This window comes from Anoplolepis gracilipes, chromosome 3 (genome assembly GCF_047496725.1).
Source record: "Anoplolepis gracilipes chromosome 3, ASM4749672v1, whole genome shotgun sequence".
NCBI classification, from domain to species: Eukaryota; Metazoa; Arthropoda; class Insecta; order Hymenoptera; family Formicidae; genus Anoplolepis; species Anoplolepis gracilipes.
In genome coordinates, this window is record NC_132972.1 from 17,069,873 (window position 1) to 17,091,844 (window position 21,972).

A 21,972-nucleotide genomic window follows, 5' to 3' on the forward strand; every position below is an offset into this window, starting at 1 on the left:
ATATTTCGTTTCATGATTATAAGATAAATGTTATATTTAACAGACTTATACAATAGAGATAGGCTATTATAATTAATATTAAATAATATACAAAGAAACATAAAATATATGGTATTTAATATTAGCAACATGTTTTGTCTAAGTAAAAAAATTTTTTATTGATTTTTTTTATATATATTATACAATTCAATAATCAAATTAAGAAAAAATATTTTTTATATAAATATTAACATGTATAAATTAATCTTTGCACACTATTTCCCTATTTTATAAAAATTAGTGTGTGTATGATTAAAAAATAATATTGCAACTAAAATTTCATTCATAAGATAAATTTATTTATGATTATATATAATTTATTTATAATAAAATTTTATTTATAATAGAAAGCCATCAATTTCCTCTCTCATACTTTTTAAAGCTAATCTTTGTTTAACGGCAAATAATAACGGCACTGGTAAGGTATTTAAAATCTCCGAATTTTTAAATATTAATTTACAACTATAACAGAGATACCTCCAAATATCTTCCGTAGTTATTTTTCTTTTTTTACTATTCTTGCAATCACACTCGGTGTTATCATCACAGTATATTTCGTCATCCGAGCAGAGACTCGTGCAATTCAATTCTTCGTTTTCTTTATTATTAAAAGTCTTCGTCTCAATATTTGAAGATATCAAACTAGAAACTTCAATTGCCCTCACGGCAGATATTTCGTCACTAGAGGGTGTAGCATCTAATCTTGCATCGCACAACACACAATTATCCTCTGCATTTTGCTGCGCGTTGATTCTTGGGTTTATTTTTTCGGCTGTACAAAATATAGTAGATACCGTACCTGAAAATTGAGATTCTAGTCCTACTGTAAAATTACGTGCTAATGCTTGTATAGAAGTTGTTGGTCCTGTCACATTGGACTCTCTCAATTGAACAGATTTTATCTCATAGTGTTCTAAATAATATATTAGTTCCGGCTGTGTAAAATTTCTTAATGGTTTAAGTATCTTGATGTCGACGCAACGAGCGTCACAAAAGTTTGCGAGCGTGGAAAGTTGTGCACCTCGTCCTAAACATATGTCTCCTAGTACTTTTGTAGCGATATCCATAGCAGAATCTGCTACGAATACTTTATTACAACCAAGTTTTCGTGCTGCCGATATAAGCAATCTTCGACGTAATTGATTTAGTAGATCTGTTCTCGAAGTATTATCTGATAAATTATCCAAAATTACATGCAGGTGATCCTTGTGTTGTGTATGGTATATCTCTTGATCAATAGATTTTATATCTAAGGTATCTTCTTGGCTTAAAATTTGACTCAATGATACAATATAACCATTAAATCCAAAAATTTTTATTTCCTTAGCAATTTTATGTTTCAAAATTTTCCTTTCGTCAATCGTTCTTCCCATTGTAGAACCATCTGAAATATATTAGAATTTTTTATAATCTCAAAATTGAATGCACATAATATAAAATTATTGAGTTATATGAAACTTACCATCTATATATAAAACTATTGTCTTGAAAATGAGTTTTTTATGAGTAGATTCGCTCATACCAGATTTAATAAGATGTAAAAGCACAGTGGAATTTAATTCACCTGAGTGATCGACCAATATTGAATCACCACGATGAATAATCTTTGATTTGCCAAGCGACGCTCTAAATTTATGACTTGTAACAGTTAAAAAGCATGTTTTACAATAGCCACTTTGGGTTAATAATACATCAATATCTTTATGCTTGCACTTTCTGCATAGAGTTGTATTCCTGTCAGAGAAATGTAATAGTAGAAATGATAATAATAAAATTATATTATTAATATACAGGATGAGGAAAAAGTATGGAAACCCTAAAAAATCTTGAAAAATATAAGTTTTCCAGAAAAATATTTCAGACCAAAGTTGTATGGTTTTGAGAGGGATATAAGATAATGTCATTGATTTGATCTTGAATTGTCACTTAAAGGTCACCTTCAATTTCTTAAATGAGACATCTTATTTTTAATTGTATATTCTTGTAGCTTATCTCAAGAACTTTCCAAAACACTAATAATAAAACTTCTTTTGGTTAAGAATTTCCTAAGATATTTTAAAGTTTGTCATAATACTTTTTAATATAAAATATGAAAAAATGAAATAAATGAAATATGAAAAAAATGAATAGATCTTGTCTTAGATCGCCGGATCCTTCCTCGATCTTGTCTTAGATTCTTTTTCTGTAAAACTTATATTTTTCGAAATTTTTCAGGGTTTATATTTTTTTTTTCCTCACTCTCTATATATTAATAAAAGAATATATCGATAATATAATATAATATCATATTTTTTCATTTTGTTTAATTGTTATTATTTATTATTACTTAAAACTATACTAACGTTGATAAATCTTTTGCATTATTTATTTCATCTTTGTTACCATCATATATGCAATCATTTAACGAACACATGTTTTTTTTGCAATTTATCAACTAAATATTTTACACAAGTTACAGTTATAACAAACTAAAATTATTATAAACTTGTTCACTTTATTACTAAATTTTGTAACAAAATTGATTTTAGGTTAGAACACAGTATATCCAGTAACGCAACCACAGACTTCTATATATAACTAGACTGCTAACCCCAGCAAAATACATAACTCCGAAACATAGACTTCTATAGATAGAGCGTTTTACGAGGGGCATCTGATAATCGCATAGACTTTTATAGACAGAGCGTTAGGCCCTACTTAGAGCGAGAAGGGCTCTGATGCTGCGGGAAGAGAGCATCGGTGCCAATTCGGTTTATTTCGTTAAGACTCAATAATGTTCGGCCAATATCTAACCTAACATATATGTTGTCTATGTGTTAAACATGGTGTTAAATAGTAGTGTGAAGAACATACTAACATCGAAGTTTAGAAAGAGATATAAAAATGAGTTTTTGTGTTGTGTATAAATGTAAAAATCGCAAACACAAAAATAAAAAAAAATGTTGAACAAATAGGGATGGAACGTGTGCAAACATATATTTTATTTTATTTACCCTTTTATAAAAATTAAGTGCTAATATATATTAGAATAATAATATATATAACATATGTATATATATATATATATATATATATATATATATATATACATATATATATAGAATATTTTATAAAATATTTATTTAATAATAATATATACAGTAAAAGATATAAAAATATTTAAAATGTGATTCTATCAGTGGATCTAAATTTTTTTCGTATTACAATTCTTTTACGTTATATTTTTCTTGATTAGAAAAATTATTTGATTTAAAAAAAAATTGCAAAAAAGACTTTATAGTATTTATTATCATGTACAATAATTGAAATGACGCAAATAAAACATTTAATATATTAATTATAAATATTTTGATTAATAAAGTTAGATTGAGAATCAGTAATTATACATGGAAAGCCGAACACATCCGATCGGTTACGAAAATGGCCGACCTGGCACCGATGTCCCCTTTACCGCGATTATCCATAGACTTCTATAGACAGAGCGTTTTACGAGGGGCATCTGATAATCGCGGTAAAGGGGGCATCGGTGCCAGGTCGGCCATTTTCGTAACCGATCGGATGTGTTCGGCTTTCCATATATAATTACTGATTCTCAACCTAACTTTATTAATCAAAATATTTATAATTAATATATTAAATGTTTTATTTGCATCATTTCAAATATTGTACATGATAATAAATACTATAAAGTCTTTTTTGCAATTTTTTTTTAAATTAAATAGTTTTTCTAATCAAGAAAAATATTAAATTATTATTATTATTAAATAAATATTTTATAAAATATTCTATATATATATGTATATATATATATATATATATATATATATATATACATATGTTATATATATATTATTATTCTAATATATATTAGCACTTAATTTTTATAAAAGGGTAAATAAAATAAAATATATGTTTAAACACGTTCCATCTCTATTTGTTCAACATTTTTTTTATTTTTGTGTTTGCGATTTTTACATTTGTACACAACACAAAAACTCATTTTTATATCTCTTTCTAAACTTCGATGTTAGTATGTTCTTCACACTACTATTTAACACCATGTTTAACACATAGACAACATATATGTTAGGTTAAATATTGGCCGAACATTATCGAGTCTTAACGAAATAAACCGAATTGGCACCGATGCTCTCTTCCCGCAGCATCAGAGCCCCTCTCGCTCTAAGTAGGGCCTAATGCTCTGTCTATAGAAGTCTATGGTTTTTCTGCCAAAGTGTGAATCAGCCTTAAAAGAATTTGAAATTTTACCGCACATGATTTTTTTCATTTTTCGGATAAACTATGGACCTCCAAACGTTTTAATTAGAGTTCCAATCATCTCCACACGATTTCCAAACGATTAGTTAATTTTAATTATAAAAAAATCAAAGTGGTTCAGCTAACTTTACGGAGCTAGAAGTCTGTGATCATCAGTGACGTCACGGTAGTTTGGTAGTGCTACTAGCTAACTCCCCGAACAGTGATAGCATTAAATAGCGCTAGGCAGTGTGTCCCCGAACGCACCCATGAATAGGCACATATATATATATCAGCACATGCGCACATCGCACAATATTCCTTGCTAGAGCGAGACACGAAGTATCGTCCGCACCGTAATGTTAGCTACAGTTTCTCGACTTCCGTTAGCAATAGTATTACATATATGATGTAAACAAGGCCAATGTATTTGACACATGCGCAGAGAGGACGAGTATCATTCTATATCTTTCTCTCTCGCACAGACTTTCGGTACGTTCGGGGCGACACTATTCGTGCAATTTAGTACTATCGACTGTTCACAGAGAGAGGTAGTAGTGCTACCAAACGCAATCGTGATGTCATTAATGATGGTGTGTGACGTAGCTCCGTAAAGTTAGCCGAACCACTTTGATTTTTTTTATAATTAAAATTAACTAATCGTTTGGTCATCGTTTGTTCATGATTGGTTATCCAATTAAAACGTTTGGTCATTTATCGTTTTTTTTAATTAAATAATTAAAATTTTGAACTAAAATTAGCCGAACATTTTTATTTTTCGTCCAATCGAGTTAAACAAGAGCTTATTCGATGCAGAATCGTTAGGTCATCACGAATAAATTCTTTACAACGTTTGGTCATCCATAGTTTATCCGAAAAATGAAAAAAATCATGTGCGGTAAAATGACGACGGGCGACGTATAGTGACATGGACGTGCGCTGCGGTCACGCGCGCATGCGTTTTAGTAACTTACACAAAATTTTAAATAAATCCTTTTTAATTTTAATAAATACTTTTTATGTTGCTATGCAAGTTGCAAACCCATGTGGAATCGTATATGCATTGCAAAGTACATGCTTAGATGGGAATGCATAGGGAGACGAGGCGAAGCCCCGTCCCCATAAAAAAATATAACAAAACTTGAGAGCATAGAAACTATCAAGGCTGACAGTACTATGTAGAAGTTTCAATGCTATTTTTCTAAGCAAATGCTATTTGACTGAAGTTAGGCAAATGGCTCAATGAATCGTGCATCGATGCATTCAGTATTTATTTTGTAAGATTATGAATAAAAAATTATAAATATAGTGTAAGAGTTCGGATCAACATAGGTTGAATTAAAATTTTACATTGAAACTTCTACACAGTACTGTCAGCCTTAGTAGTTTCTACGCTCTCAAGTTTTGTTATATTTTTTTATGGGAACGGGGCGAAGCCCCATCCCTCTATGCATTTCCATCTAAACATGTACTTTGCAATGCATATATGATTCCACATGGGTTTGCAACTTGTATAGCTACATTATTAAAAAGGATTTATTTAAAATTAAAAAAGATTTATTTAAAATTTTGTATAAGTTACTAAAACGCATGCGCGCGTGACCGCAGCGCACGTCCATGTCACTATACGTCGCCCGTCGTCATTTTACCGCACATGATTTTTTTCATTTTTCGGATAAACTATGGATGACCAAACGTTGTAAAGAATTTATTCGTGATTACCTAACGATTCTGCATCGAATAAGCTCTTGTTTAACTCGATTAGACGAAAAATAAAAATGTTCGGCTAACTTTAGTTCGAAATTTTAATTATTTAATTAAAAAAAAACGATAAATGACCAAACGTTTTAATTGGATGACCGATCATGAACAAACGATGACCAAACAATTAGTTAATTTTAATTATAAAAAAATCAAAGTGGTTCGGCTAACTTTACGGAGCTATTCCTTCCGAGGTAGTGTGTCGATAGCGTTTGCGTTGGTAGTGCGATAGCAAGTTCCCCGAACGCACCAGTAGTGTTCAGCATAACCAATTATTATAACTGACCGGCATAATGCGTAATAAAGAAAAATTCAGCGATATATATACATTAATATTTAGATAAATATGACAATATTGACAATATTTATAAAATATTTAGAAGATATTTATAATAATTATTTAAATATTTTATAAATATTTATATTAAAATATAACTTTTTTCTTCCAAAAAGAAAAATCATTAATATTAGTAAATCATATCTAAAATGTGAAATAGTATTTAGTTAGGTTTGAAATTGGTAATATGCTACGCTGTTGCTGTTCATAGAGCTTGCTACCGCTATCACGCTATTGGCTCCGCGAACATTTTTGGTACCGTTTGCGTTGGTAGTGTGATAGCGAGTTCTCCGAACGCACCCTTTGGACACACTTTCGGTGCTGGCATCTGGCATTCCTCCTCCATGTCTATATACTCAAAGGCTACAAGTGAAATCGTATTCTTCACGTGATTCTTTGAGGTTGGAATTGATCTCATGTAAACTGTAAAAGAAAAAGTTTTCGTGGTATATTTTATATTTGGAAATTAAAAAGGAAATAATAAAACACGTAATTTGTAGTATATAATATCAGATAATATATACATGCGTGGTGTGTTTTATACTTAAACTAATTTTATAATAGTGAATATATTAAAGAAATAAAGAAAATGGGAAAGAAAGTCTTAAAGAGAAAACAGGTTACTCAGACATCGCAGGAAAATAAAGAAAAACCCCAAAAAGATGTATGCATAATAAACACTAAGGTATTGCTTAAGTCTAATGTTCACAATGCTAGAACTCGATCCATGTAATATATTATAAGTTTATTAGCTAATCTCTCGGATTGAAAACTCGGATCGAATTCTAGCATTGTGGACACTAAGCTTTATACATTTATATTTTATTACATCTAATTTAAAATAAAAAATATCAGTATAATATAATGCAAATAAAACATATATAATCTTTTAACAATTTAGATTTTTAACATGGATTTGTTAGACACTCATATCATTAATGATGAAGATTCTACAGATGAAGAAATAGAAAATGATGCAGATATACCCAATTCAGATGAAGAAAAGGATCCTATTGTATTTCTATCGGATAATGAAAGTGATAAATTTGAATCAAATTACGAGTCTACAGATATTAAAAATTCAGAAGATAAAGAAGATAACAAAGCACTGAAAAATTTTTATGAAAAAATACAAAAAAATTCACAAATTACATTAAAAAATGAGAAAACGAAATTAAAGATTAAGAATAAAGATAAAGAATTTATAAAAAAATTAAATACATTGGAAAATGATAAGAATTCTAAAGATTCAGAAGCACAGGCACATAAAGGTAACACCTGTAACAAAGCACAAATTAAAGTTATCTCTAATAACAAAGATGAATACGAGTATGATAGTTCTGATCAAGAAGATATTTCTAACACAATTGGGAATGTGCCACTGAAATGGTACAATAATTATAATCATCTTGGTTATGATTGGGAAGGTAAGAAAATTCCAAAGCCGGAAAAAGGTGATGAATTAGATAACTTTTTGAAAAGAATGGAGGATCCTGACTTTTGGAGAACTATAAAAGATCCTCAAACTGGTCAGAATATTATATTAAGTGAACCAGATATAGACTTAATTGTAAGAATTCAAAAACAAAAAATTCCTGATATACAATTTGATGAATATGCGGTAAGTTATACTCAATAATTTAATTTGAGAATATATTATCTATATAATGTATTAAAATCTAATTTTTTTATTACATTAGCCATGGGTAGAGTGGTTCACTTCTGAAGTAATGAAAACGCCTCTTCGGAAATTTCCAGAACACAAACGTTCTTTCTTACCATCTAAGATTGAAGCTAAAAAAGTGTCAAAATTGGTACATGCTCTTAAGATGGGTTGGATGAAATCTACTGTTGAAATGCAAAAAAATAGGGAAAAGGATCAGGGACCACAATTTTACATGTTGTGGCAGTCTGATGATCAGGCAGAGGAAATGCGTAGAATCCACAAGCATATTCCAGCACCAAAGAGACATTTACCTGGTCATGCAGAGAGTTATAACCCTCCATCGGAATATTTGTTTGATAACAAAGAACTTAAAGAATGGAATAAATTAAAAACAACACCATGGAAGAGAAAATTACATTTTATACCGCAAAAATATAATTCTCTTCGAGAAGTGCCAGCATACTCTAGATATATCAAAGAAAGATTTCAGAGGTGTTTAGATCTTTATTTATGTCCTAGAGCATTAAAAATGAGATTGACAATAGAACCTGAAGCTTTGGTTCCACAATTGCCAAGTCCAAGAGATTTGCAACCATTTCCAACAACAATGTTCATGGTATTTAAAGGACATGCAGATATGGTCAGAAGTATTACTGCAGAACCAGGTGGTCAGTTCATTGCTTCTGGTGGAGATGACATGTTATTGAAGAGTGAGTTATACTCATATATGTACATTAATTTATATATTTATTAAATATTATTATGTATATATGTGTGTATAATTTATGTAAATAATTACATTATTTTATGTTACTACTAATTTATATTTATTTATATTTATATAAGTTATTAATGTATATGTATATTTCTGTAAATTATATATTTTGCATGTAAAATATAAAAGATGTATTATTTTAACAGTATGGGAAGTGAATACAGGCAGATGCTTAAAAACAGTGCCTTGTGGTGGTGTTATTAGAAGTGTTGCCTGGTGTCCAAACCAAGCTATATCATTAATAGCCGTCGCAGCTGATAAGAAGATTCTTTTAATAAATCCTGGAGTCGGAGATGATACTATTAGCAACAAAACAAATCAGCTTTTGGAGATAATACCAGAGAGTGAAAAAATAGGTATCAAAGAACTCAATAATCATAGCAATATTGTTTATATAGTTTATTATAAAAATAATCTTAAAAAATATTATTTAAATATGTATTTATAAGTTCTCTTTCTCAAGTCAAAATTATTCATGTGTATGAAATTAATATATATGTGTATGTATGGTATTAGTGAGTGATAGAGTGGGAAGTGCAGTGCAGTGGGAGCAAGTAGAAGAAGAACACTGGTCCATTGGAATTCGGATAATTCTTAATAATTTTAAAACTGTAAAGCAAATAACATGGCATGGAAAGGGAGATTATTTTGCTACTGTAATGCAAGATGGTCAAAATAGATCAGTATTGATAAATCAATTATCAAAACGAAGTTCTCAATTGCCATTTAGTAAATCAAAGGGATTAATACAGTGTGTGTTATTTCATCCAATTAGACCATACTTATTCGTTGCAGTAAGTAATAGTGTAACTTACTAAAAAATAAGAATAGTTGATATACTTAAATCTTTTTTTGTTAAATAATTATTAATTTATTTCATTCTTTATATTTTTTCATCAGACACAAAGAAATGTGAGGATATACGATCTTGTGAAACAGGAAATGGTTAAAAAATTATTATCTAATTCACAATGGATATCAACAATGGCTATTCATCCTGGTATAAAAACTATATATTTTTTATCAATTATGTATGATTTTAATGTGTGATCGGTCAATATATATCGGTAAATAAATTTTTTTAGGAGGTGATAATGTCTTAGTGGCAACGTACGATCGCAAAATGCTTTGGTTCGACTTGGATTTAAGTACTAAACCTTATCAAACATTACGATTACATGGAGCCGGTGTACGTGCTGTAGCATTTCACAAACGATATCCTCTATTCGCCTCTGGAGGTGATGATAGAGGACTTATTGTGTCTCACGGAATGGTGTACAAGTAAGATATAGTCAATATAGAATCTTTTTTTTGCATATCCATATATTTAATCGTTGCATACTTTTTTCAGTGATCTTTTACAAAATCCGTTAATTGTGCCATTGAAAAGATTGTGTGACCATGAATCGTATAATGATTTTGGTATTTTGGACATCATGTTTCATCCTATTGAACCATGGGTATTTTCCGCAGGTGCAGATTCTACTATACGAATGTATACATAAATAAATATACCTATTCACAAAATATTACTACAAAATCATATCATACTTATTTTTAAAAAATCTTTAAAGATTTTTCCCAATACATTATCTAAAATACATAAAGTATATGTTAGCTTTTATGCGCTTTTTTATTACTTGGTATAAATTTTTTTACAATATAAGTTTAATATCTAAATGATAATTGCACACAATAACAAAATGTAGGAACTTTTATACTTATATTAAAGTTACAATTTAAATCATAAGACGTTTCGTTAAATTACTTTGATATTATTATTATAAATATCCTATTAGTTCAAATTGTTATAAAAAGAGAAAAATTGTTTTACGAGGAAGATTTCTCTGACATAGGAAAGTTCACATAAATTAATTATGCTAAATCATATAGAAATAGCATTTTGCTCGTCTCTCCCCTATTTCCTGGAATGTTTATTTCATATATCTATATAATATATTAAGATAAAGGAGAGTGTCCTAAGCATTGCCATTCAGGCTCACCGCAATCGCAAGTACGACCCGCATGTCGCACTTGAAATACAGTAACGATACCTCTACTATCGTCAAATCTACATGTGATGTGCAAATCGTATATTAAAAAAGTATAAAATTGACTACCCCATCTTTGCCTTAAATATACTGATCTAGGATCTTCTCTTAATACATTTTCTATAGCTTGTTTCTGTTCATCAACTTTATCATCCGAAATCTCGTTTAATTGCATCAAAGCACGTTCGTTAAAAATTACCGATAATGTTGTCGTACGAGGCTGCGAAATCCAGTTTGGTACTCTTATCTCAGAAAAGTTACTTTGTACCGCCATATTCATCGGTAGAGATGATATGGCTGTCGCCGCGTGAATATCCGGTAAAGTTCGCGATGGTGTCAAACTCTGAGACTCTAGTCCTTCCTCTCCGTCGGGTGCTTCGCGTATTCCCATTCTTACAGGAGAATTGTCAACTCTTGCATGCAGTACACGATGATTGACTAAATCTAAATCCGTGCCACAAACTGTACTCGGACCATCTGCTCCGTCCAGCAATCTAGAGTTCCGTAAAGGTTGATTCTCGGTATAATCTATTTCATTATTTCTCTCAATTTGCGTTGAATTCGTATTGCTAGGATTATTTATATCTACATTACGTAACCTGCTATTTAAATCTCTAATAGAATCTATCTGTGATTCGGCTATTGATATCGTAGCGTTCTGTTCAATAGGATAATCTAAATCTGATCTCATATCAGATATCCCATCTTGAACTTGATATGTTTCTGTACTCATATCGGCAGTATTAATTTGTAATAAAGTAGGACTATTAATGTGAGGTTCCATCAATTGAGAAGGTTGTCTTGTAATATAATGATTTGAATCTGCTTGAAATTCCTCTACCTGGAGCCTTAAAGCTATTTCTTCATCTTTGGAAATATCAAATTCCGCTTGTTCATCATTGTTAGTGTTTGTATTAACATTAAAAAAATCAGTTACTTGGTCCTCACTTGAGTTAGTGGTTTCTCTTATATTATGAAACATGTCTGAGACATTTGTATTATTCTCTCTTGATCTATTATTTAATTTCTCAATATGTAACGGACTATCGTATTGTGGTATATATGGTTTTATATCTAGAACCGGAGTTTGATTTACCATGTCAACACCTTCAAAATAAATTGTATAATTCTCAATTTTTAATATCTTAACCAAACTTAGGCCAATAGGACATGGCCGATGTGGAGAGCGTGTAGAAAATACGCCTATTTTCATCCCATTTAATCGTGGAGGTGCTACTTTTGCGCGAGTGTGTGTTGAATCATTTCTATGAAAATGAAATAAAATCCTAAGGAAGAGGAGAGAGATTATTGTTTGTCTTTTTTTTATTAATAAAGTTAAAATTATTTTTTTGTATAAGATTATGCTACTCTTACCACATATGTGAAAAATCCTGCAGGCCCTGTAATGCGTGATCCGGATTTGTAAATACAGAATTGTAAAGTGTCAACTTCCCTGGAACCTTTCCACATATTCCAGGTTGTCGTGGGGTTGCTCTCTTATTAGGAAACCAAGTAGAAATGACACCAATAGGTTTTAATTTGAGAATGTCTTGATCTTTACTTGTACCAGGTTTTGCTTCTTCCAAAGATGAAGCTATTAGCTTGGAGTGTGAAAAGGATCTTCCATGTGTTTGTAATTCCAAAAAGCGTTTAATATTATCAACATCTTTATTAAGTATATATCGTAGACTTTTCACTTGTTGTCTATAATACAATAAAACAAATTTTTGTTAAAAAATATTAGCTTGGTCTATAAGTATATAAATGATTTTAAAAAAGTCAGCTTATATTAAATTTCAATTTTTGTTATGTCTCGGTTAATATCATTTTACAATTATATTACATTTAGTTTTACTAAATCTAAGCACATGTTTGATAACAAAGTTTTATTATACATGCAAGAAAATAACAAAATAACCTATAACTGAGGATCATATTTTGTGTTAAATGCAAGATATAATTGTATAAAAATCATGTATAAACGTAAAAAAAGGAATGTGTATGTATGTAATAATAAAGTAGTAAAAACAAAATAATTAAATTAAATAAAATAAGTACACAAAGTGACGTTATTACAAGGCAATATATATATATATATATACACATATATATATATATATATATATATATATATATATATATATATATATATATATATATATATATGATTGAAACAAACCACTTTCTTAAAATACCTTAAATTATTAATTTCTTGTCTGGCTGTATTCAATTGATCGAACAAATATTCAATAGTTAAGCTGGAATTCCGACAAGTCAAATCCATGTCCATGTTCAATCCACAACATGGGTACAGTCAGGCATAGGGTGCGTTCTATATGAACGCTCACGCGCTGTAAGCGCTATTTTCAATCGTTCCGTTTGCTGCTTAAGCGCTTAAAATTGCAAACGGAAAGTTGTTCCTTTTGGGTGCATGAGCATCGTGAGCATGTCAAAATGGCGGAAAAACAGATTGTTCTTTTGTGTTCACTAATTGTAATAATGTTCGAAATATTGTTTGATGAGATTCTTTAAAACTTAATACATAAGTAGAAAACATTCTTTTAATTCTTAATAAGTATCGCCAGAAAACTGCAAAATTACACCTAAAAAATTACGTAGAAAAGATTTTACCATCATATACCGATGTACAATTTAAATCACATTTCAGTTATTAATCACATTACAATTTAAATCCATTTTTCTATTCATTATGCGATACCACGGGTGCGTTCCATATAAACGCTCACGCACTGTAAGCGCTCACGCTTTTGCTGCCCTACCTCGATGAAATAAGCATTTGTGAGCACGAGTTATGACGTCACAGTGACGTCATTAATGCGTTTATAAGCGCTTATAACTCCAAATGAAACAGTGTAAGCAATGTTATAAGCGCTTTAAGCATGTAAGCGTCCAAAAGGAACGCACCCATAATATTATATCACTCAAGACGTAGACATATATAGACCTAGCATAATGCAGGATTTATACTGCGTCCAATGTCCGATGTACGACGTCCGATAACCAATAAGAAAAGTTTATTTCTAGGGACTCTATATAGGATTAAGGCCTAATTTACAATGTGCTCTTTGCTTCTTGTTTCTTTAGAAATTAACCAATTGCAGTTCATTTTAAGAAGAATACTCGAACAGGATTGGATTAATTTTTAAGAAACAGGAAACAAAGAGCACATTGTAGATTAGGCCTAAATGTACGATATTTTATCGTACGATATTAAGCCCGATCTACAATAAGAAGTAAGAGTAAAGGTGCCTTTTCATGCTGACGCTCGACGCTCATTTTCAGTGTCAAAAGACATCACGTGACCAAAAAATAAAAATACCAATTCATCAATTTTGATCACGTGATCTGTTTTGACGCCAAAAATGAGCGTCGAGCGTCAGCATGAAAAGGTACCTTAAGAATAGGAGTAGGAGTAAGGAAATAAAATCATTTTATTCGCTCATACCACAACTGTGCTCATACGCTCATTCTAGCTCCTTACGCCGCTCTTACTACTTTACTCCAAGCCAGTGTTACCAGATTGGGGGTTTTTTCCCCAAAGTGGAGAATTTTCATGCCAGTGGGGGAAATTTTGGGGAACGAAAATTTGTGGGGAAAAATGTGGATAACTTTTCGGACATGGGGTTTTTTTTTGGAGGAATTCATGATATGCTTTTTTTATTGTTTTCGAATGCAGGTTTGATCGATCAGAGATCGACCAATGATGTGATTGACCAACCACTGCCATTTATTATTTAGAGAAATAGCTGTGATTGGTCAATGACGTCATTAATCGTTCTCGGATTGATCAAACCTATTTTTATTTAAAAAATAAGATCTTAAGACGATAAGATCTTGGCCTTGTCGTCTGGCCGATTTATAGCACTTTGCAAATAGAATGTCACATAATATCTGTTTGAAAACGTTTGATTGGATATAAGTGTCTGATTGGCTAATCGTGCCTGTTACCCTAAACACCAATGCTGGATCTCATAAAACGCATTATTTATAGTTACGTATATAGATAAATTTGCGCACTTATAATATATATATTACGATCTATAATATTATATTTATTTATAATATTATATATATTGTAATATGATATGAATGTCATATTTTGAGGAAAATTTTGCAAAATATGAATTTGGGGAAAATTCATGAACAAGATGGGGAAATTCAGTTTTAGCCATCTGGCACTGCTCCAAGCTTAGGCCCTGCGCACAATAGGAAAAATATTAAATATTAATTGTTAAATATTAAATATTAAATATTAAATATTAAATATTAAGAATAAGAATTAGGAATAGAGATTAAATGTAACGCACAATTAAAAAAGAATAAAATATAAAATATAAAAATTATGTCATGCAGACATAACCATAACAAAATAAAAAATTCATAGCTTATAAATTTAAATATGGATTTAAACATTGTTAACCAGGAAGTCATCTTTAATCCCAAAGCAATATTTTTATTTTCCTGTTTTGTTTTTAAATTAATGGGAATTATGCTATTAAAAAGAAAAAATAATAAACATAAACTTTGGAAAAATAGGCACTGGTGAGTTCGTCCTATTAATTTACAAAGAGATAATCTAAATAATTTCATCCCTTTTATGGAAGAGTTTAAAAATGATGCTGATTACTTTTTCCGTTATACTAGAATGATGTTAGAAATATATAAAAAATTTCTCCCTTTCTAAAGAAAGCCAGTTTAAGAAAAGCTTTAACTCCAGAACAGTGTTTAATAATTACACTAAGGTATATTTATTTAATTTTTTTTAATTTTTTTATTTTTTCGATATATATCGATCCCGCGGACGTAACATTTTAGGGGCTCGTCCGGGATAGCCGAAGTAAACGAGTGCGAGTGCTATGAGTACGTTAATTGCGATGAGGAGAAGACGATTATTGGAGTCTGCGGAATCAGAGTGTACGATAGAGCCTGCAAAAAGGGCAACGATGGAGACTCCGACAGCGGCAGCGACTTCGAATGCGACAGTCCTTCAGACCATGCTGTTAGAGATGCGGCAAATGCGACAGGAGCAGGCTCGTCGGGAAGAAGAGTTTCCCGCGATGTTGCGTCAACATGACGAGGAACTTCAACATCTGCGAGAAAATCGAGCTCGATCTCCGCAACAAAGACAGCTAAGTCTTTCTGATAATAAAGCAAATTGCGGTCCGGAAATAGAAAATTTTTGTGTGAGAGAGATTACGCGTGCCAACGTAGGGTATAAATTAAGGCCCGACATTTTTGACGGATCAGTTCCGTTGCGAGAATTTCTTTTACAATTTAATTTAATTGCGCGTGCGAATCATTGGGATGACGCGACGAAAACTATAGCTCTAGCTTCAAATTTGAGAGGAAAAGCGCATTTTGTTTTGGAATCAGTGGAGGATTTAGAAAAATTAGATTATGAGGAGTTGAAATCGAAATTAGAGTTGCGTTTTGGTGATGAGCAACTTTCGTAAAATTGCTATACACAATTTACGAATAGGAGACAAAAATTTGGGGAAGATTTCGCGACTTTTGGTTCAGAATTAGAGAGACTTTCTCGTTTGGCTTACCCTGAATGTCTTTATGCGGTTCGAGATAAAATCGCGTGCGCGCAATTTGTTTCATCTCTATCGGATGAGTTTGTTAGAAGGACTCTTCAGCTAGAGGGAATTATTTCGCTGAAATTAGCTGTAGAGAGGGCGAAGGCTGTAAAAATTATTCAAGGAGAGAATTTTGAGAAGAGAAAAGAATTTGACAAACGTTTTGAAAAAGGAAAAGATAAGAGTGCACAAAATGATGAAAAAGGATGAAAGGCTGGAAAGAATGGGGGAAAAAGGAAATTGGAAAAGGAATAACACAAAAAAGTGTTGGCAGTGTGGGAAAATTGGACATTTCCGATCTGATTGTCCAGAAAATAAGGGAAACACAGTTTAGTTGCTCTCGGCGGGTGGAAAACAACTATAAAGAGTAGAACCCCGAATGTTACATATAATGTTAATCGAATTGAGTTAAATTTCAAACATTTTAGTTATAAGGGGAAGTTAGATAGGGAAGAATGTTTATTTAAAATAGACACGGGCTCCGACGTCTCAATTCTCAATAAAAAGTTGGTAAAGGAGGATGAACATATTTTTAAAAAGGAAAATGTTCTTCTTAAAAATCCTTCTGGAGAGGAAGTACCGATCGAATTTAAGGTTGTAGTGAGGGTTCTTTTGGGAAGAAAATCGGTAGAGAGTCCAATGTTTGTAGTAGAAATGAATGATGATTGTCTGTTGGGGATGGATTTTCTTGAAAAAGTAAATTTAAAAAATATATTTGATTCTGTTTTTGGTTAGGTTTTTCTGAATGCGAGAAAACTCAAAGTTTTGATTGTTTGCGAATTCAAAATTGTTCAGAAAGAATTCCTTCTAATTTACAGGAACTTTACAAGCAAAATTCTGAAAATTTAAACGAAGTTCAAAAGAATGTTTTTGGAAATTTCTTGAATGAATATCAGGATGTATTTTCCGAACAGATTGTTGCTGGAAAATGTGAAACCGTTTTTCATGGTATTAATGTAAAAGATCCTTCTCCTATCAAGTAGGTTTCTCGTCGGATTCCTTTACAAATGCGAAAGGAAGTTGATAAAAATAATTGAGGAGATGAAAGAACAAGGGGTCATCGAAGAGTCGCATAGCCTCTGGGTATCTTCTGCTGTTTTAGTGAGGAAAAAGGACGGAACGATTAGATTTGTGTTGACTACAGAAAGTTGAATTCTGTAACTATAAAAGACTCTTTTCCTTTACCCAGAATAGACGATATTCTCAATCAACTTTGAAGTAACTGGTCTTGGTTTTGTACTTTAGATCTTAAGAGTGGTTATTGGCAGATAAAAATTCGTTCTGCAGATAAAGAAAAGACTGCTTTTTCTGTTGGACGTGGATTATGGCAATTTAATGTTATGCCTTTTGGACTGTGTAACGCCCCCGCTACTTTTGAACGGATGATGGAAAAAGTTTTACAAGGCCTGTTATCTAAAATCTGTTTAGTATATTTGGATGATGTGATCATTTTTGGAAAGAATTTTAATGAAGTATTAGATAATCTTAAAAGAGTTTTTTCACGCTTACATTTGGCTAATTTGAAAGTGAATCCAAAAAAATGTATTCTTTTTGCAAAAAAAGTAAAATATTTAGGACATATAGTTTCCTCAGGAGGCTACACATCCTGAAAAAGTTTCTGCTGTGAAGAATTGGCCAGTTCCACATAATAAGAAACAAGTGCGGAGTTATTATCTGAGATTCTGTTATTACTATCGAAAATTTGTTAAGGGGTTTTCTTCTATAGCTAAGCCTTTATATGCTTTAACGGGAAATCAGGTTAAATTTTCATGGGATGAATCTTGTCAAGATGCATATTTGAAACTAAAAGAAATGTTGTCTTCTTCTTTATTGTTATCCTTTCCGAGGGGAGAGGGGGAGTTTGTATTAGATACTGATGCTTCAAATATAGGAATTGGCGTGGTCCTTTCACAGAAACAAGAAGAAATAGAAAAAGTCATTGCGTACTTTAGTCGAGTTTTTAGTAGAACTGAAAGAAACTATTGTGTTACTCGTCGAGAACTTTTAGCAGTAGTAGATTCTATAAAATTTTTCAGACACTATCTTTTAGGACGAAAATTTTTGATTTGCACGGATCATGTTTTCCTTAAATGGTTGATGTCTTTCAGAGACTTGGAAGGATAGTTGGCGCGTTGGCTGGAGAGACTTCAGGAATATGATTTTGAAATTATACATCGTAAAGGATTGGTGCATAAGAATGCTGATGGTTTGTCCAGACGACATTGTGAATTACTTGGCTGTGAATATTGTGCTAAGGTAGAACAGAAGAGCTCGGAAGAAATTAAGAAGTCTGTAGTACGAATTATCCTCGTAGGAGACACACTTCAGGAATGGCGTGAAGAACAAATGAAAGATCCTAGCATTGCTTTTATTTGTCGAAGTAAAGAGGTAGGAGTACGTCCTCTACGTTCAGAAATACCTGTTAAGGATGTTGCTGCTCGGGTCTATTGGTCTTATTGGGAGGCTTTAAGTTTGAAGGATGGAATCCTCTATAAGAAGTGGGAATCTAAAGTCGAGTATATTTCAACTTATTGTTCCTCGAAATAGAATTACTCAAATTTTGGAAGAGAAGCACGATTCTTCTTCTGGTGGACATTTTGGTGTCAACAAGACTCTGGATAAAATTCGTAGACGATTTTATTAGGCTACTTGCAAACAAGATGTAGAGGAATGGTGTAAAATCTGCAAAGTTTGCATATCCAAAAAGGGTCCATCGGGAAAAAGAAAATCTCCATTACAAATTTATAATGTAGGAGTTCTTTTTGAAAGATTGCAAATGAACATTTTTGGTCCTCTTCCGACTACAAATTCAGGGAATAGATATCTTCTTGTCATTGTTGATTGTTTCACCAAGTAAGTGGAAACTTTTCCTTTGAGAAACACTAGAGCAAGAACGGTAGCAGAAGTTTTCGTTGATCAAGTTATTTCCCGACACGGAGTTCCCTTAGAAATTTATACGGATCAAGGGAAGAATTTTGAATCCAAATTATTTGCGGAATTAATAAATCTTCTTGGAATAAAGAAAACTAGGACTACTACTTTACATTCTCAGTCGGATGGACAGATTGAACGGCAGCATCAAACTATCATTAATTATTTAGCAAAGTTTATCTCTGAGAATCAAAAGGATTGGGATCGTTGGATTCCTATATTTTTATTGACTTATAGATCTTCAAAACACGAAGTAACTGGAGTAACTCCTGCGGAGCTTTACTTTGCTTGAGATCTTAGATTGCTTTTGGATTTATTAGTAGGAAGCCCGCCAAGAGAAGAGTCTCAATCAGTAGGAGGTTATATTGAGAATCTGAGAGAAAAATTAGAGAAAATTCATTCCAATGTTAGAGAAAAAAATGAGCATGAAATCTTCACGAACAAAAATCTGGTGTGATCAAAAAGCTAGACAGATTCTTTTTCAGGAAGGAGAAAAAATGTGGTTGTATAATCCTCGGAGAAAGAAGGGGAGAGCCTCTAAATTGCAATCTAATTGGAAAGGTCCTTATTGGATAGTAAAGAGGTTAAGTGACGTACTTTATTGTATTCAAAAATTTATTAGACACAAGAAAAAGGTTGTACATTCAGATAGATTAGCTTCTTTTTTGGAGAGACGTTAATGTTAGAGATAATTCGGAGCCCGATAGTTTTTTTTGTGTAAATAGTTAAGTCAATTTGAATTTAAATAAAGTTTTATTAATTCCATGCATTTTATTTTATTAGTTGAGGATGTAATCTTCCCTTACCGAGTGATGAATTTGGAGTTGTTTGTAAAAACGGAAGAGAAAAATTACAAAAATTTTTATTTTAAAAAACTGCCTCACTCACGGTTTTTAAGCCGTGGTTTTCCCGTGGGCCGAAGGGCAAATGCCGAGGCAGGGACTTGAGGAGTCCTTTAAGGATAACGGGTCCATGGTAATTACTCTCCTCTTGTCCGAAGACATCGCAACCAGAGCGGAAAATAGAAGAGTCCAAGATGCAGAATGATCGGAGTCGATTGGGATCAGGAATAACGGTGCTCGGTAACCTGTAGCAGCAGCTTAGGGTAGAGCAGGAAGTCGTTGAGGTTCCCTGGAGTCAACATTTGGATAACGGTTAATGTTAACAATATATAGCAGGAACGGGTAGTTTCGGGAATTTCACTTTAAGAAAAAATTCACGTTTCATTAAACAAAAATAAGAGTATACTTTTGATTGCACAAAACAGAAATGTATTTAATGACGCAATGAACAAAAAAGAAAACGCATGTGCATGTACGACCGATTCGATTGACTCTACTCGACGACACACACACACACATATATGTATATAAACAATAAACGCGCAGACGCATGCGCTGTCGTTGCCTTCCTCTTAACAGAATATCGCGTGAAGCGCGCGAGCATCAAAAACAAAAATACAGTTTTATCCAACATTCCCACCGCTTAAGTGCTTCATGCATTTATTTGTTAAACTTAGCATTGCACATAAATCTTTAAAACGCTCTCTCGGGATAGCTTTTGTATAGATATCTGCTCGTTGTAAACTGCTTGGAATATAACACACTTTTAATTCATTTTCCTCTACTTTCTCGCGTAGAAAATGATAACGAATATCAATGTGCTTTGTTCTTTTGTGGAAGACTGGGTTCTTCACTAATTGAATCGCAGATTGATTGTCTACATAGATAACTGTAGCTTCCTTGCATTGATATCCGATATCATTCATTAGCTTTCTAAGCCATACAGCCTTTTTTGCTGCCGCTGCGGCCGCTACATATTCCGCCTCGGTCGTACTTAAAGTCACAAACTTTTTGTCGTTGCGATGACCAAGTTATCGGACCATTTGTGAACATAAATACATAACCGGTCGTCGAGCGCCGCGTCTCTATATCGCCTGCAAAATCCGCGTCCGAATACCCTTCTAATACAAAATTCCCACCGCTTTTATATATTATTCCGAGTTCCACAGTTTTTATCAAGTATTTGAAAATGCGTTTTACTGCGTTCCAATGATTTTTATCATGTTTGTTTAAGAATCAACTGAGTACATTTACCGCAAAGGCTATGTCGGATCTCGATATCACCGCCAGAAACATTAATGAACCTACTGCCTCTCTGTATGGAATGCTTGAAGCATTCAATTCGTTTTCTTCCATTAGAGCAAGTGTTACATGTGGATCCGCAGATATAGACACCGACTTCGCTTCGCTCATACAGAATCGTTGTACTACTTGCGTAATATACGTCTTTTGATGAATCCGCATTGATTTTTCAATTTGATCGCGTTCTATCTGTAAACCGACGAACATTGACGCGTCGCCTAGAGTTATTTCAAAAGATTTGTTTAACTCGTCAATAATTGAATCGAGGATCACATGAGATTCGCACGCAATTAAACCGTCGTCCACGAATAGTGCTAGAAACACACGTACATTGCTTATCTTACCGACATAAATACATCTCGGATTCGCACGGTACAAGATTGAATTTTTGTAAAAAGTCTGTAAATTTCG

The 21,972-nt window shown here is 32.2% G+C and overlaps 4 protein-coding genes across 6 annotated transcripts in view; 2 read left to right on the plus strand and 2 right to left on the minus strand.

Annotated features, from left to right (window-relative positions):
* The window catches only part of LOC140663817 (calcium channel flower-like), a 107,885-nt gene that overhangs the window by 47,573 nt on the left and 38,340 nt on the right, over positions 1–21,972 (plus strand). The window lies entirely within an intron of this gene.
* On the minus strand, positions 363–2,852 carry Ctu2 (Cytosolic thiouridylase subunit 2). The gene is made up of 3 exons (XM_072888712.1): positions 2,382–2,852; positions 1,502–1,773; positions 363–1,423 (listed from the first exon to the last, which is right to left on the minus strand). Exons 1-3 carry the CDS (start codon positions 2,450–2,452, stop codon positions 378–380), a joined length of 1,389 nt encoding a protein of 462 aa, XP_072744813.1. The 5' UTR covers positions 2,453–2,852; the 3' UTR covers positions 363–377.
* On the plus strand, positions 6,732–10,340 carry LOC140663772 (ribosome biogenesis protein BOP1 homolog). The gene is made up of 8 exons (XM_072888227.1): positions 6,732–7,079; positions 7,296–8,015; positions 8,095–8,770; positions 8,982–9,191; positions 9,352–9,629; positions 9,736–9,835; positions 9,921–10,116; positions 10,187–10,340. Exons 1-8 carry the CDS (start codon positions 6,984–6,986, stop codon positions 10,338–10,340), a joined length of 2,430 nt encoding a protein of 809 aa, XP_072744328.1. The 5' UTR covers positions 6,732–6,983.
* Positions 10,139–13,528, minus strand: LOC140663773 (tRNA (adenine(37)-N6)-methyltransferase). The gene is made up of 3 exons (XM_072888229.1): positions 13,082–13,528; positions 12,261–12,590; positions 10,139–12,172 (listed from the first exon to the last, which is right to left on the minus strand). Exons 1-3 carry the CDS (start codon positions 13,174–13,176, stop codon positions 10,795–10,797), a joined length of 1,803 nt encoding a protein of 600 aa, XP_072744330.1. The 5' UTR covers positions 13,177–13,528; the 3' UTR covers positions 10,139–10,794.